At 41.7% G+C, this 14,231-nt stretch overlaps 1 protein-coding gene across 1 annotated transcript in view; it reads right to left on the reverse strand.

The window, feature by feature from the left end:
* The window catches only part of LOC117947312 (mothers against decapentaplegic homolog 6-like), an 18,787-nt gene extending 5,367 nt beyond the window's left edge, over nt 1-13,420 (reverse strand). The window contains exons 1-3 of the mRNA XM_034876107.1: nt 11,986-13,420; nt 10,003-10,056; nt 9,441-9,518 (exon numbers count right to left, since the gene is read on the reverse strand). Coding sequence (XP_034731998.1) covers nt 9,441-9,518; nt 10,003-10,056; nt 11,986-12,727 — 874 coding nt within the window. The 5' untranslated portion in view covers nt 12,728-13,420. The remainder of the gene's footprint in view (nt 1-9,440; nt 9,519-10,002; nt 10,057-11,985) is intronic.
* Between the last annotated feature and the right edge of the window lie 811 nt (nt 13,421-14,231).

A 14,231-nucleotide genomic window follows, 5' to 3' on the forward strand; every position in this document is an offset into this window, starting at 1 on the left:
GGGGCAGAGGGACGAGAGCAGAGTATAGAATTCAGTTACTGACCATTGTCGGACTTCCTCAAATTTCCTCCTAAAATTCTTACAAAAAGTAGGATTAAAATAAAAATGGGGAAGAGGAGAGAAAACACCCCTCCCTGGCTCCAAATGGTAGATTCTGTGTTGTTTGAGACAACTATCATTACAGGGCAACTTCAATCCAGCAAGCCACATTTAGGCTGGCGTCTCGACTATCTCTGCCATCAGAGGGCTGCGTTATCGCTAGACACGGGCCATACAGTCCAACACAACAGGGCTCACACACACACAACACACACCAACACACACACACACACACACTCTCTCTCTCTCTCTCTCTCTCTCACTCGCTCTCTCTCTTTCTATTGTAAAGTGGATCTTGTGATGTAGCCTGCTGCAGTGTGCAACTAGACATCGTTCTCTGCGTTTACACCTTAAAAATAATTCTCTAACAATGATTCATTATTTCATACAAACAGAGGTCCACATTCCTTGAACCTGCAGGTCAACGGGGCCACAGGAAAGTAACTGTGTGTCTGTGTAAAATTCCTAGGAAGACGTTCTTGGAGCTAGTTTAAAAAGCTCCTCTAAGAGGAAGAGAGTAAGTAACCAGTTTCCTGCATTTCTGCTGCTACTTTAAAGTGCCAGACAACTTAAGCCAAGGAATGTCTCAGGTTTGCATACATCATTATTGTATCCTGGACAAACTCTGCTTTCCTGTCTTATATCATCCACCAAAGCTTGTGTTTTCATTGTGGACATGAAACCACTGGAGTTTTCACCTACTAACTCTGATGCTTGTCAAACTCATAATGAAAGCTAACACTTGGGAAATAAAAGATGGTTTTAGGAGATATATAACAGATTATATACTGAATTATGCACCATTTGTTCCTCTGTTTTACTGACAATATACTGTACATTACACGTTGGCAGAGCCTTTACACACACCTCACCTCACACATCACACCTACTCTATAAACTGTTGGTGTAGCTTTGTCAAATAAAGGCAAAAATGCCATATAACAGAAATGTGGACATGTTCCAATCCAACGTGTGCTTTAGATTTTACATTGATCATATAGATATGTTAGTATGCACAAGCATGAGCTTTAGACTAGCTACCTGAAAAATGAATATTTACCACCACCATCAATTCCAAGTATTCCTTTTGGCTTGACATTCAACATTTGGATTTGCATGAACTGGGGTGGACGCGCCATATTCATGCACCATCTTAAAATACGTTAGCCAGTAAGGGACATACAGCATATACTGCTCCGCCAAATGTCAGGAACAGGAGTCTTTTTCATCGCCCAGAAAAATAAAAAGGATATGTAAAAGAGCAAGAGACCGGCTTTTTGAAGCATGAAGGCTGCCGTAGCTGTAATACGTACTTAGAAGTACGTGGTGCGATCGAGTTGATAGCGAAATACGATCTCAATGCTAGATGGGGGAAATTCCTATTGTCCCATTGGACCTTTAACTTTAATAAACTCAGAATGAAGAACATTTACTAAATACTGCAAATACGGCATACTAGTAAAGGTCCTGCAAAGAGACTTATCAATTTACATCCAATCATTCCACATTGTCTTGTATGTCTGTTTTTAACAGATGGATTCAGTTTCATTGATGCAGACTGGTTACATTTTTTGTGCACAACAAGTTTGCCATTAGAGATTAAAATGAGCAAGTTCAAAATATTTCAGGAGTTTTCTGTAGGTAATGCAGGGATTGCTCATGTTATCAATCTCATTTGACTGTGAGCTACTACACCAGAAGTCTTTGTCAGCTTGATGAGCAGCTAAAGGGCCTACTTCTTTGATTTCTAAGGCGTAAAAGATGGGTCTGACACTGAATAAATCTGAGTAAACAGAACTAATTGGGATAGTGTGTTTTTGTAAATCATCCCTGATCACATTTTTACATCCTTAAAGCAGGTTAAGTGCAACTTAACCGGCTACGCAGGACGAGGGTGGGACTGACGCCTATATTATACTTCTAAAGTACATTAAGGTGTCACACCAGCTACAGCGTGCAGTGATTTATTGTTCTGCATAGGCTCTGTTGTTGCACCAGCGTTAAAAGAGAGTGTTTGATCAATGGCTATGCATTCCTGCTATTTCTGATGTTATCATGTTCCTTCATAAACAGTGGGGAAAACAATCACATCAAAGTTAAAGTGTGGAAATAGCTTTCCTTGATGAGCGTGAGCTATCTGTTGACCATTTTTGATAAGGAGAAAATTCAGCCTTCGCAATGTTGTCTTCACTATCAACACACACAGCAGCTCAATCCCAGTTTATGTGGTCTCTGTATGGCCAGTGTAGCCCCTATACCGTACATGTGGTTACATTCTTCAAGAGTTACTTATAGAGAAGCCAGAGAGACATATACAGGTATCATTATATTGCGACAGAGACATAAATCCAGCTTTACTAAAGACACTCCAAAAAAACAAACAGTATTACGTATTGTAGCTTTAAGAATAACTGGCCTTTAGTTTACAACTCAATGAAAGTTGATTAAAATCTGAATAGAGAGACAGAAGCAGTGAAGAGTAGCAGAGCTCTGAAGTTGACAAGCCTCCCCTCCCAACACATTCCTGGACAGGCCCTCTTCCTCGACACTTCCTCCCCCCGCTCAGCCAGTCACAGGGGTCAAGTTGACAAGTCTCTCATTGAGCCTCACGTGGTCTGAATATATGGCCTTCACTCCTCACAACATAATTACACAAATGTATTGGTGGAATAGACCAATTTGGTCCACTATGACAAAGATTTATGAAATTCCTTCTAAAAGTTGATTTAGGAGAATTATCTGAATGTGAAACTCCCGTGTGGAATGCATTGATGAGAAAAGAAAACGAGGCTGTGGACTGAAAATACAATGCACGATCACTATACATTACTCACAAGGGAGTGACACAGGGACTGTGAGAGCTGAGATGTTAAAAGATTACAACTTCATTGAAAAGTGTAATCCACGATGCATACACGTGACTTGGCAGTTTTCAATAACAAACTTAACACTGTTCAATGGTTCAAAGTTGGAGAGCAAAGCTTAAATACTGTAGGTGTTTGTCTGTCAATGTATTTCTCAATATCAAGGAGGAATGCTCAGCACAAACACACAAGCAATTGTTCTCACCAACAACAGGCAGCTACATTGCCTGGATACGTATGAAAATTTTGCTTCCGTCATATATACTTCGGACTTAACTCAGCGTTGCACTCGGAGCTCAAAGCACAGGCGACAGCTTCCTACATTTCATAAAGTCAGAGAGCCTGTCGACATCTGCAAAGAATCTTTAGGTTCTGCAGCATGGCAGGATTCCATTAAAAGCCAAATTGCGGGTTGGCAAAAACTCTGAGGAAACAACGGAAAGCCACAGCCAGCCCTGTAATTTAAACCTTATTTTAAATTGTGATGGCCTGACTACATGAACTGAAAAAAGGGGGCGAGAATAAGAGTTGCAAAGATGGAGAGAAAGAGAGCAATAATGAAGTATTTCAGAGGTATGCATATTGACTGTTCTGTGTATACATACATTTAGAGGCTACATATCATTCTACACTGACAGACATTTCAGCATTAAAGCTTTGTTGAGGACAAGGCTCCATTAGCTCAGAGCTTACAGCTTATTTACGTGTGCTGATTAAATACAGACAATTGTTTTTCAAGTCAGGATTAGGCTAAGCTAGGAGGCCCTAATCAGGGAAATAAAGTAAGGGAAGTTAGGTTTCTGTGTTTTGGAGTGTGGAAAAGATGACAGACAAAAGAAATGACCACACTGACATAAAAGAGCTCTGAGTGAGTTGTGTGCTGGGTCCTCAGCTGTGTCCCCTGCTTGTATAGTGAAAAGGAGCTGTGATGGAAAATATTTGAGGAAATGGCAAATGGTTAATGGGCCAGCACTTGATGTTAAATTCCATAGTCTAATGTGTCTCAGTCAGGCATATGAGCAAGTGTTGTACACGTGCCAGTAAACAGACTGGAGGTTCAGGTCACTGAGAGGACCCGTCCAGACTTAGACAGATAGATTCTCACTCGATGCGGCATAATGTGGTGTTTACTTTTGGTGTTTGCACTATTTTGACATCTTTGACCTTGACACAATATTGAAAGGAATTCTGCAACGGCATCTCATGTATTATTCATTCTTCTGTGAGTCAAATCTTTACTTGAGAGACACAGTGGATGATTTACAAAACCGTGTCCAACTTAGTCAACCTGGACCGACCTGGAAAGCTTCACACTTGCTGAGCTAAACTCACAAAAAACAGCACAGCAAAGTCAAACTCTCTTCCAAGCTTCCAAGAATGTTGGCTTAGTTCTGTGTTTCTTAAAGCACCCAGATTATGCTCCTTTTCAGGTTCATAATTGTATTTTGTGGTTGCACCAGAATAGGTTTACATGGTTTCATTTTCAAAAAACACCATATTTTTGCACTGCAAATTGCTGCCAATCCTGTTTTCACCCTGTGTCTTTGGGTCTCTGTTTTAGCTCCAGAGTGAGACATCTCACTTCTATACCATCTTTGTTGGGAGTCACACATGTGCAGTAGCTAGGTAAGATCACATCAACTAGATAACTCTTTCACCAACTTTGGTCAGTCCAAGGCAGGATTAGCTGGGAGACTTCTTCTAAACAAGGGGCACTACCTGCAGAACAGGGACGTGGAAGTAGTTCTTTTGTATATTATGTTGAACTAGCATATGTTGTAACAGTGTTTTGCCATTTAGAACGAGCTAGCGTGCTAGCGTTAGCATGTGCTACAGTTAGCCAACTCGCCTCGGATAGTAACGTAGAAAGCCGTGCAGATTTTGAACAGATCATCCAAAAACTGAAGGCAGAGGACATTCAGAAACCGTATCTCACTCAAAACAGCATGGCTAGTTTTGTTCCAAGTATGTATACGTGTGGAAGCACCAGAGACATACAATTACAGAGACATAAGATAAAATCCCCCACAAAGTGATTTTTTTCACAGTATGGGCACTTCAAGCATTAACTGTGATATGTTCAAACATATATCAGATGTCACTCTCCAGAGTCAGACCCACTTATCCCCCTCCCACCTCCTTCCCTCCGAGACCCTACTCCCCTTTACCTTCCCAATTTCCCAACATTCCTGGGCCGTGCCCTATCAGTCAAAGGGCCAATTCATGGGGTTAATGCTGCAGCTGAGTGCAGACAGGGTTTTGAGACAGGATGTTTGGCTGATACCTTGCTCTGCTTAAGCAAACAAGCCACCAAAATATGATTACTGAGGGCAGAGAGGGAGCAGTCTTCTTGTCTTACTTCAGTGCATCCAGGCCAAACTAATGTCCACTAAGTATCATTGCTTTACTTGTTCCCACATGTTCAAAAGCCCAAGCCTAACAACAACAAGGTGGACACATGTTTGACAAGTGCAATGATGTCATGTGATTTAAAAGCTGACAGGGACATCACTAAGTCTTTGGGCATTGTGCTTCAGGACTCTCAATCCCTTAAATTAAAAATCCTGTTATGTGTGTGTGCTGTCAATGCTGTAAGAAGCATACCAGTCGCTCAGTGAAATGCTGATGAAAAACAAGATTAACAGTTTGCAGCCAAGCAAGCAATAAGTGAAATGAGTTTGGCAATGAGGAAAATTGCAGATTTTTGCTACTTTTTTATTAGTATAGATTTATATATAGGTGCATTTTCACATTCTGCTGATCAATGAGTATCAGGCTCAGATTTAGGTGTCATATTTAGTTCATTTTCCTTCAGGCTAAGCTGGACTTTATCAGTCTGGTAGTGTGGGTAGGTAGAGTCAGTTTTGCTTTGAGCTGAATGCTAAAGTGCAACTTCAATCGTTCAGTCTCCCATTGTATTCATGTAAGCTGATTTCTGTTTGAAAGGGAGTCTGTTCTGCTTTCTTTTTTTCCAGCAAGTTATACATCTTTTCTGTGGACGTCACAAAAGCAACAGTGGCAATTGCTGAGAGCAATTAACTCAAGATTTTACAATTGGTATTCCGTAAATCAATTTACAAAAACCTGTACAGATGCGTGACTGCGTCAGAGATGTGGGTGGTGAGTCAGATATCTGGAGCAATGCTATAGTAGCATTTTATGTTAGCTATAATCTCAAAATACAGCTAAGGCTGACAGACACTAAGTTTTGAGATTTGTTTTGTTATGTTTAGTGTGTAAGTTTTAACCTGTTGGTTATACCAAAAGAAACATTATAAAATCCATTAAGCTCATGAATGTCAGTACCAACCATAGATTGTGTATACAGATGGGTGGCTTGACAACGCCCCAAAAGTGTCTGGCCAGGTGGCTGGCTGCAGTATAGGTCATAAACCACACCCCTCAGTGTTAGCGGATGGGACGCACAGAAACCGATGGGTGACTTCACGGACAGGCAGTCCATGTTTTTTACAGTCTATGACGGGACATGGGTCAAACAAAAAAATAGAGGACACCTCAAGTACATTTCTCCCGAAGGCTTCTGTCAAACCCAACCGGCCCGTCAGACACCGCCTACCAAGAGCCTGGGTCTGACCGAGGTTTCTGCCTAAAAGGAAGTTTTTCCTCGCCACTGTCGCACTGTTGCTTGCTATGGAGGAAACTTCTAGAACTGTTGGGTCCTTGTAAATTCTGGAGTGAGGTCCATCTGTATAGTGTCTTGAGATAACTCTTGTTATGAATTGATACTATAAATAACATTGAATTGAATTGAATTGTCATTTTAGGTAGTTCGTATTACCCAGATGTTTTTTAGAGTATTCATTTCTCTGATATGTTTTGGTTTTGATGAGTTATTTGATTCAATAAAAACAGGACAAAACGTCATGACTGCTCTGATTGACCCGCGATTGGTTGGGCGGGTATGGTTCCAGCTTTCATGGCCATTACCATCGTGACCATGTGTGGTTATGATTATAGGTTTATGTGATACTGGATAATTCCATTCCGAGTTCTTGTAATTTGTGTATCATTACAGAAGGAGTATAATATAAAAATATAAAAATTTTCAGAAAGAAAAGGACAATACAGTACAGAAAGTCACAATAATGTGCATTTAGAGAAAAAGCAGCACAAGCTTAGTCAAACATATACTGCTTTTAGTCATAGACCAATTATGAAGGTAAAAAAGCAGAACTTTGTCTCCCTTGATTGGTGAGTGTGTGTCTGTATGTGTGCGTGTGTTTTTGTCATGATAGAACCCCTATGTGAGTTCTCTGAGACGATCTTATCACTGAGTCAGACAGACATTCCTCACTTTTTCCCCCCTGTCACACACACACGCGCACACACACCACACACACACACACACACACACACACACACACACACACAAACACTAACAATAAGCAGCTGAATGTATTTGATGTAAGCCTACTAAACTTTGAGCAGTCATTTCCCTTTTCAAAGCATTACTTTTTGCTGCGGTTTAAAGGAAACGTTAATTGATTGAATGATAAAAGAGCCCATGGCAAAGGTATGTATGGACCACACCCTGCTGCAGCCTGTTTTTTTCCCGTAAAGCTAGGGTACGTAGCTACTTTAAAAAGGAATTTGAGAAAAAAAGATGCTCAAGCGCAGGAGCACATGTTCAATGCTTGTATTTGTTCTAAAGCAAACATCAAGGCCTATAGATAATATGCCGGAGGATTGCCTGCTCAAAAAATACTCATCTACACTCTTGAAAGATCTAACCAACCAACAAATCTTCAATACAAGCTTCATGTACAGCTTATTATACCAGCTGAGTTTAAAAAAAAGGGGAGTTGTACGTATAACCTGTCAAAGGTAACAGACAAAAGCGACATGTAGATTTCTTGGCTACGTCTGTTTAGTCTCTTTCCGACTCATGCTCTTGGCCTGAGCTCCAGTTCCTGGCTCCAGCATTCTGGTGTGGGGGGCAGGGATCAGAGACCACACACATACACACACACACAGAATCACCCAAACACACAACGTCTTGAGAAAACTGATCTTTTTCATCAGTCAGACAGTAGCAGGGATTTTCTCTTACTACCCGGTCTAGAAATCACAATCTAAAACTTGACTCTTGTTTGACTCGTAACCTGATTTTTTAACATAACTTCCAAAAAAAAACACTTTTGTCAGTGTAAATCAACTTAAAAGTACATTAGAAGTAAGGCTCAATGAACTCAATTTGATAACTTTTAGGCTATTTTTTCTTATTAATAAACAGGTGTTCCATTATTTAGACCCCACAATTGTATTCCTGACAGTGTGTAGAAGGTTTTGGAACAGCATTTAGACCTCCGTGTTAGAAAATAAAACACGCTGGAAGCATAGTCAAAGCAATAAAAGCATCTTTTTTTAAATTTACCATTAGAGTGGTTAGGTGTGCATTGGAAAGACATGAGTATTTCTTAAATGCTGGCTATGGCCCTGCCTTTAAACATGGAAAATATAACAATTCAATAAATGATTTCAACCTTAACCAACAACTTCAACAACAAAAGTTAATTTCTGGACGTAACAGACAAACAAACCCCAGAAGGTCTTATTGGGGTGCAGCTGACTCTTCAGACAGGTCTGTAATGCAGTGACTTAACTACACAAACTTTATGGGTGCCTATTCACCTTTCAACACCGTCCAGTGAGCCCAGGCAGGCTTGATCGAGTGGGTTTGTGGGTTTCTTCTAACGCTACAAGGACCTCTCCACCCGACCCCAGCACGTAAACAAATAAAGCTCCAGTTTCATCATCTAGAGGGGGCTGTTTCCTGTCCAAACGCAGCCCTTAGCCCCCCTCTTTCCACATACACACGGCACACTAAACTCTACACCTCCGCCTCATCAGAGCTGCTCGGCTCCCCCGCCCCCAAAATGCCAGCCTCTTTCCACTGCTCAATTGCCAAGAGGAATGGAGGGATTTGAGGGAAGAAAGAGGGAAAGAGGGGGATGGGTGGTTCGAGAGGCAAAGGGGATTGGGAGTATGCACGGGGATCTTATTGCAGCCCAGTTAAATATTTTTGCTGTGGAGAAAGCAAAAGGAGAAAGAGAGAAAAGCAGAAAGGCTACACTGCTATGGCATCTAGATAGTGAGAGACCCCAGACCCCCACCGAGCCCCCTGTGCCTCTCCCACAATAGAAGCTTTATGCAGTTTTTGCTTGTCTTAACAGCCTTTGAAAATAGGAAGGAAAGCACAACATAATAACACCAGTAAATGTAATTTAACCTTTTATGTCAACATTCAGAGACGTTTTTGCATGCATGACTGTGTGCATCTGTGAGGTCGAGCACACCCAAGCTCCAAAACGACAAAACTTTTTTCCATTTGTGCTTCCAAACTTATTTGTGGGAGAAGTTCACTTCTTCAGGAATACAAATTAGCATCTGCTTAAACAAACATCTGCCTGGTCACAACATTCATGAGGTTCTGCAGCAGTGATGCAAGTTACTCACCTGTGTAGTCTCTCGGCATAATGTGAGGCGGATTGGAGGAGAGGGGGGGCACAGTTTCAGTGTTAGACAGAGTTGAGTCTGGTGAATGTAGAAAAAAAACACAAACATACAATAGAAGAGTGAGATACAGGTTATTAAACAGTCATTTCTCAAGAAAAATTGCCAAAGATTGGTTAAAAACTTCTCAAATATGAGGAGATGCTGTTTTCATTAAGTTTAATACAATTATAAATCTTTGGACCATTGGAAGGCTTGGAAACCACTATGTACCCCTCTGAATTTCATGATGTTTTAAAGAATAAATAATGAAAATAACCATTGTTTGCAGTCTTCATACAGTCCCTTAAACTATAATGCACAAACAGAGCCTCTCTATCATAAACTCCAGATTTCAGGCTCAACAAAATAGAAGATGAGCACAGGTAAAACTCAACTAACTCTGTCACTTTCAACACATGCAGCTTTTCAAAGATAATCTGTTTCCAATTTAAAATATGACGTTGACGATACCCTCTGTGTCATTTACTGGATTGCAATGTGTTCGCAATTCTTCCAAACTCACCCAGTGGCTTGTGTTCATCAGAATGGGACAGAGAGTACGGGGGAGGAGGTGATTCTGGAAATACAACAAAAGTTCAGGTTAAGTTAAAGGCTGTGTGGTCTAAACGCTAAATTATCAACTGAGAAAAAAAAACTACTAAACCAATCATTCCTCAAATATGTTAGCTCCTGCATGAGTCTTCTACGTTAGTGCTACCAGCTGTAGCTTATGTGAAATGATTACAATTAGTTTGATATTATGGATCGTGAACTTCTTACATATTGCAAACAAATAACTCTGTCTCTATTAAGAATTACAATATGCAACAAATAACCTCTTTTCCTAAAACACTGCTCAAGATTCATTCATCAATGAAGAATCTTTTAATACAACTTATAGCTCTGAAATCCTTATATAATGTATGAAATCTATAGTGACTTCATCTTCAGTCTCATCTAAATCACATAACTATCAAAGTCTTTCATCTTCAGGTAAACAGTTCAACCCAGCTGTTTCTATAGCTACTGGTGATGTAGACCATGCATCTAAATGTATCTGTGCACACTGTAGCCTCAATGCATAGATTTGTTTTTCATGGGGTAATGTTCATTATTATGGTTCTAGACAATCTTTACTTAAACCTAAGGAGCTTTTTGCATTTAGAACATGATAGCATACACAGCATACACATTATGAGTTCAAAAGAAAGCCTACATATGTGTAATATGTAGGCTTTCTTTTGAACTCATAATGTGTATAATTCAACAGATCTAATCAGAACTTGCAAGTATTACATCCCACTGTATCATTTTTTTAACTGTATCTTTCTGTAAAGAAGTGTTTGTTCAATTTTATCTTCATAAAGTTTTAAGTGAAGACATTTTTAGTCACACGGGCTCATATGATGATTTCTTTGTAAAAGAGCAGCACTGTAAACTATAAGCAAGGCAGCTGGGAGAGTCCCTTCAGTCCAAAGAGGACGTGGGTTTGCGGCTGCGGCCCCTTTAAGAGCAGAGCCAGTAATTGCCGGAGTCCTCAGTCAGTCAGATACCCAGCGAGTCAGTCTGGCGCCAGCACTATGCAAACTGTATATTATCGGCACTCCTTCGCCTAAATAACAAGAGGAGGACTTCCTTGTCAGAGAAAAAAAAAGAGCTTAAGTGCAACTTCAGAGCGACCTTCAATTGGATGATGTTTAGAAGCAGCAAAGTTTTGCGCAAATTTAAATAAATGTGTAATGTGTTTGGAATGTAGAGAGAAAATTAAAGCAAAAGGTTGACCAGAGTAAAAGCTAGAGTTATAAAACTGGTGAAAACAGATATATAGCTTAGCTTAATTGAAAATGAGTTTGACCAGATGGCTAAAAGTTGTAGCCTACACTGTTTTGCCTAAATAAATAAAAATAAAACTGCAGTAAAACATGAGTAGCCTATACATGATATTTATCCGATGGAGTTTATGTGTTCTATTATGCTTTACTGTAATTGTAAATGTGAGATGGCTTCATCAGTAATAACTCACGAAAAATAAAAGGCCTAAAGGGTGCTATATTTTCGCTGGTGACGTTGTTTGGCAATTAAATCAACAGTAACAACATTCTTCTTTGGCCGCAGGCAGACAACACTCTGACTGATTGGAGACTCTCATTCATTTCATGCTATCTGTTCATAGGGGGACATGGCCCATCAATTTGTATGCTGCATAAAACTGAATTATCACCATTTATGGCGCACTTCACTTTTATAAAATTGACTTCATTCTTTGCAAGGCCCTTTATCTAAGATCGGACCTCCATGGGATCTTGAGGGAGTCCCGAGGCGCGCCCCCCCGAATATGATGGTTAATGTGGTGGAAGTAACAAAATGACATGGATACACTTATTGATAACTTCCGTTTATACTGATTCATTTGATCAATTGAAAGTTCTTTTCTCAGGGGAAAGGTCTATTCTACATCTACCCACGCACCCCTGCACCACCGCCCCTTCAAAGTTGAGGTCCCTACCTGGCCCACATAACCGGCTGTAGTGATAGGGGTTGCAGCACACCTTTGCGCCGTCCACTGCGCCGAAGCTCTGGCAGTGGCAAAGCGACTTGAGCCGGGCTGAGAGCGGCAGGTCGCTCCAGCGGTACACCTTACACAGGAGATACTGGGGAGAGATGAGATGCGCACCGAGCCGCAGCTCAGTGCTCGGAACCATGACACACTCGCTGGGTATCCCTCCTTTGGTCTCTACAGCCTTCACCAAAGTATCCAGATATCTCTCCTTGAGTCTTTTCAAAAAAGCACGAGCAGTGCTCGCGAGTTCCTCCTCCAACCCTGCGTTCCTCGTTGCGCACTGACAAGCGCCCCCTCCGTCTTTTCTCGGGGCCCAGTAAGGGCTCCGAGGTCTGAGGTCCCATTCCCCAAACAAACAACACGTCACCGTCCTACTGTCTCCCTCCTGTCCCCGCCGAGAGCCTCTGTGCACCGGGACGCAGATGGCATCCCGGTCATCGTCAGGCTGCTCCTCTTCCTCCCTCTCCACGCTCTCAGCCAGGTCTCCAGCCTCCGCCGTGTGTCCCGGAGCCGGGTCAATGTGTGTCACCGACCGCTGCTCAAGTCTGTGGAGCTTTCCTGAGTGTCTGCCACACGGACCGTTCCGTCCTCCGTCACCTCGTCTGCTTCCATCCCGCCCGTCGCTCTCGGTGACCAGACGGCTTCTCCAGAGTCGCCGTACAAGACCTGAGCGTTTCGACTTGAACATACGACAACCTAGACAGTTTTGGATGTGTCCTATCGGCCCCGTCCGGGTCTCGGGAGATGCCACATCGATTTACACTCGTCGCGCAAGTCCGGGGGTTTGTGCACGGTGCGCACAACATGCGCAGCCGGTGGTCGCCGTGTGCTGGCTCTCCCGAAGCATTAGACAGAAATATTCAATCATGCGTTGCGTTAAACATCACTACAAGTCTAAAGAAGGAGAAGGCTACACACAGTCACTGCTTAGTGACTTGCTGTTGCCAACTCAATTAAGCCACAACTTTTGCAAGCCCTCTCTCAAAGCCTTCCACGCTCCAACCCCGTGGAGACCCCGCACACAATCCACAAACCATAGTTAGTCCACTCGAGGAGCAGGGGCCGTTTACGTTAACAAAAAGAGCATCAGAAACATTCATCCGCAAGTTTTCCAGAGTTTCTTCTTGAGTTTAGTGAAGCTCTTGAACCGTAAATTCCTTCATTCACCCGACATAAATCCTTACAACACTGTACCTCCGATGATTTGTGTCGCTAGTGGAAGCAGTAATCCCGCTGCTGAGTCCCGGGGTAGAGCTGAGATGGTCGGGGACTCCAGTGCCAAACTCCGGGACGGATTCCGTGCCCAGAAGTTGTTTTAAAGAGTGCTGGAATTACTCCACTCTCCACTCCCCTGCAAGTTTTTTTTTGGACACACACATCCATACACATACACACACGCGCACAAACACACACAAACACACGCACACACACACGCTCCTGCACGCACCAGAGTCAAGCCACGCAAAATAAAACCGTGTTTATCTGACTATGATTTTCAAAATAAAACCCTAATGGTGAATTTGGATGGAAAGGTTGGTTTTCAGCATTGTGGACATTTAGGTAATATCCTTCTTTTTAAGAGCTGTTTCTGGTCTAACCATGCAGTTGTTTGTAATCAACATGTTTATTATTTTTCATAGGAGAAAGGGGAATAGTCCAATTAAAGCTTGGTCTGTGTTTGCTTATCAGAGATCAGTCTACGTTTTTTCCCCTCATTAATTACACTTGAGACACAAGGGGAAGACTCCTTTAAAAAAAATTAGGAAGTGGGTCAGGGAAGCAAATGAAGAGTTTAGCTGCAAAATCACCTTTAGGGTAATATGTAAAAAAATCAGCATTGTGTTCCCTGTGATGATGTAGGGTAGAGACAGGCCAGATCCATTAGTTTGTGAAACTGTCAGGGATATTTTCCTCAAAGAAGGTGGCAAATTCTGTAGGAATTGATCTTGTGTCTTCTTGATCTTGGGGTTTAGTAGTTTGATAATTTGCTGAATATTGCTAAGGTTTTCAGGTATTATCTTAGAGATGATGGTCTTGCGAGTTTCATTCCTTTGTTAAAGCTCTTGAGCACATTTGAAAGATTCCAAGGAGAACCAGCAGTTTGATCTTCATATATGCTTATTCATGGTTCAGACTGCATTGTCATGTTCAGGGAGCCAGGTAATGTTAAAAAAAAAAAAACATCTGGAATG

This window comes from Etheostoma cragini, chromosome 1 (assembly GCF_013103735.1).
Source record: "Etheostoma cragini isolate CJK2018 chromosome 1, CSU_Ecrag_1.0, whole genome shotgun sequence".
In the NCBI taxonomy this organism is placed as follows: domain Eukaryota; kingdom Metazoa; phylum Chordata; class Actinopteri; order Perciformes; family Percidae; genus Etheostoma; species Etheostoma cragini.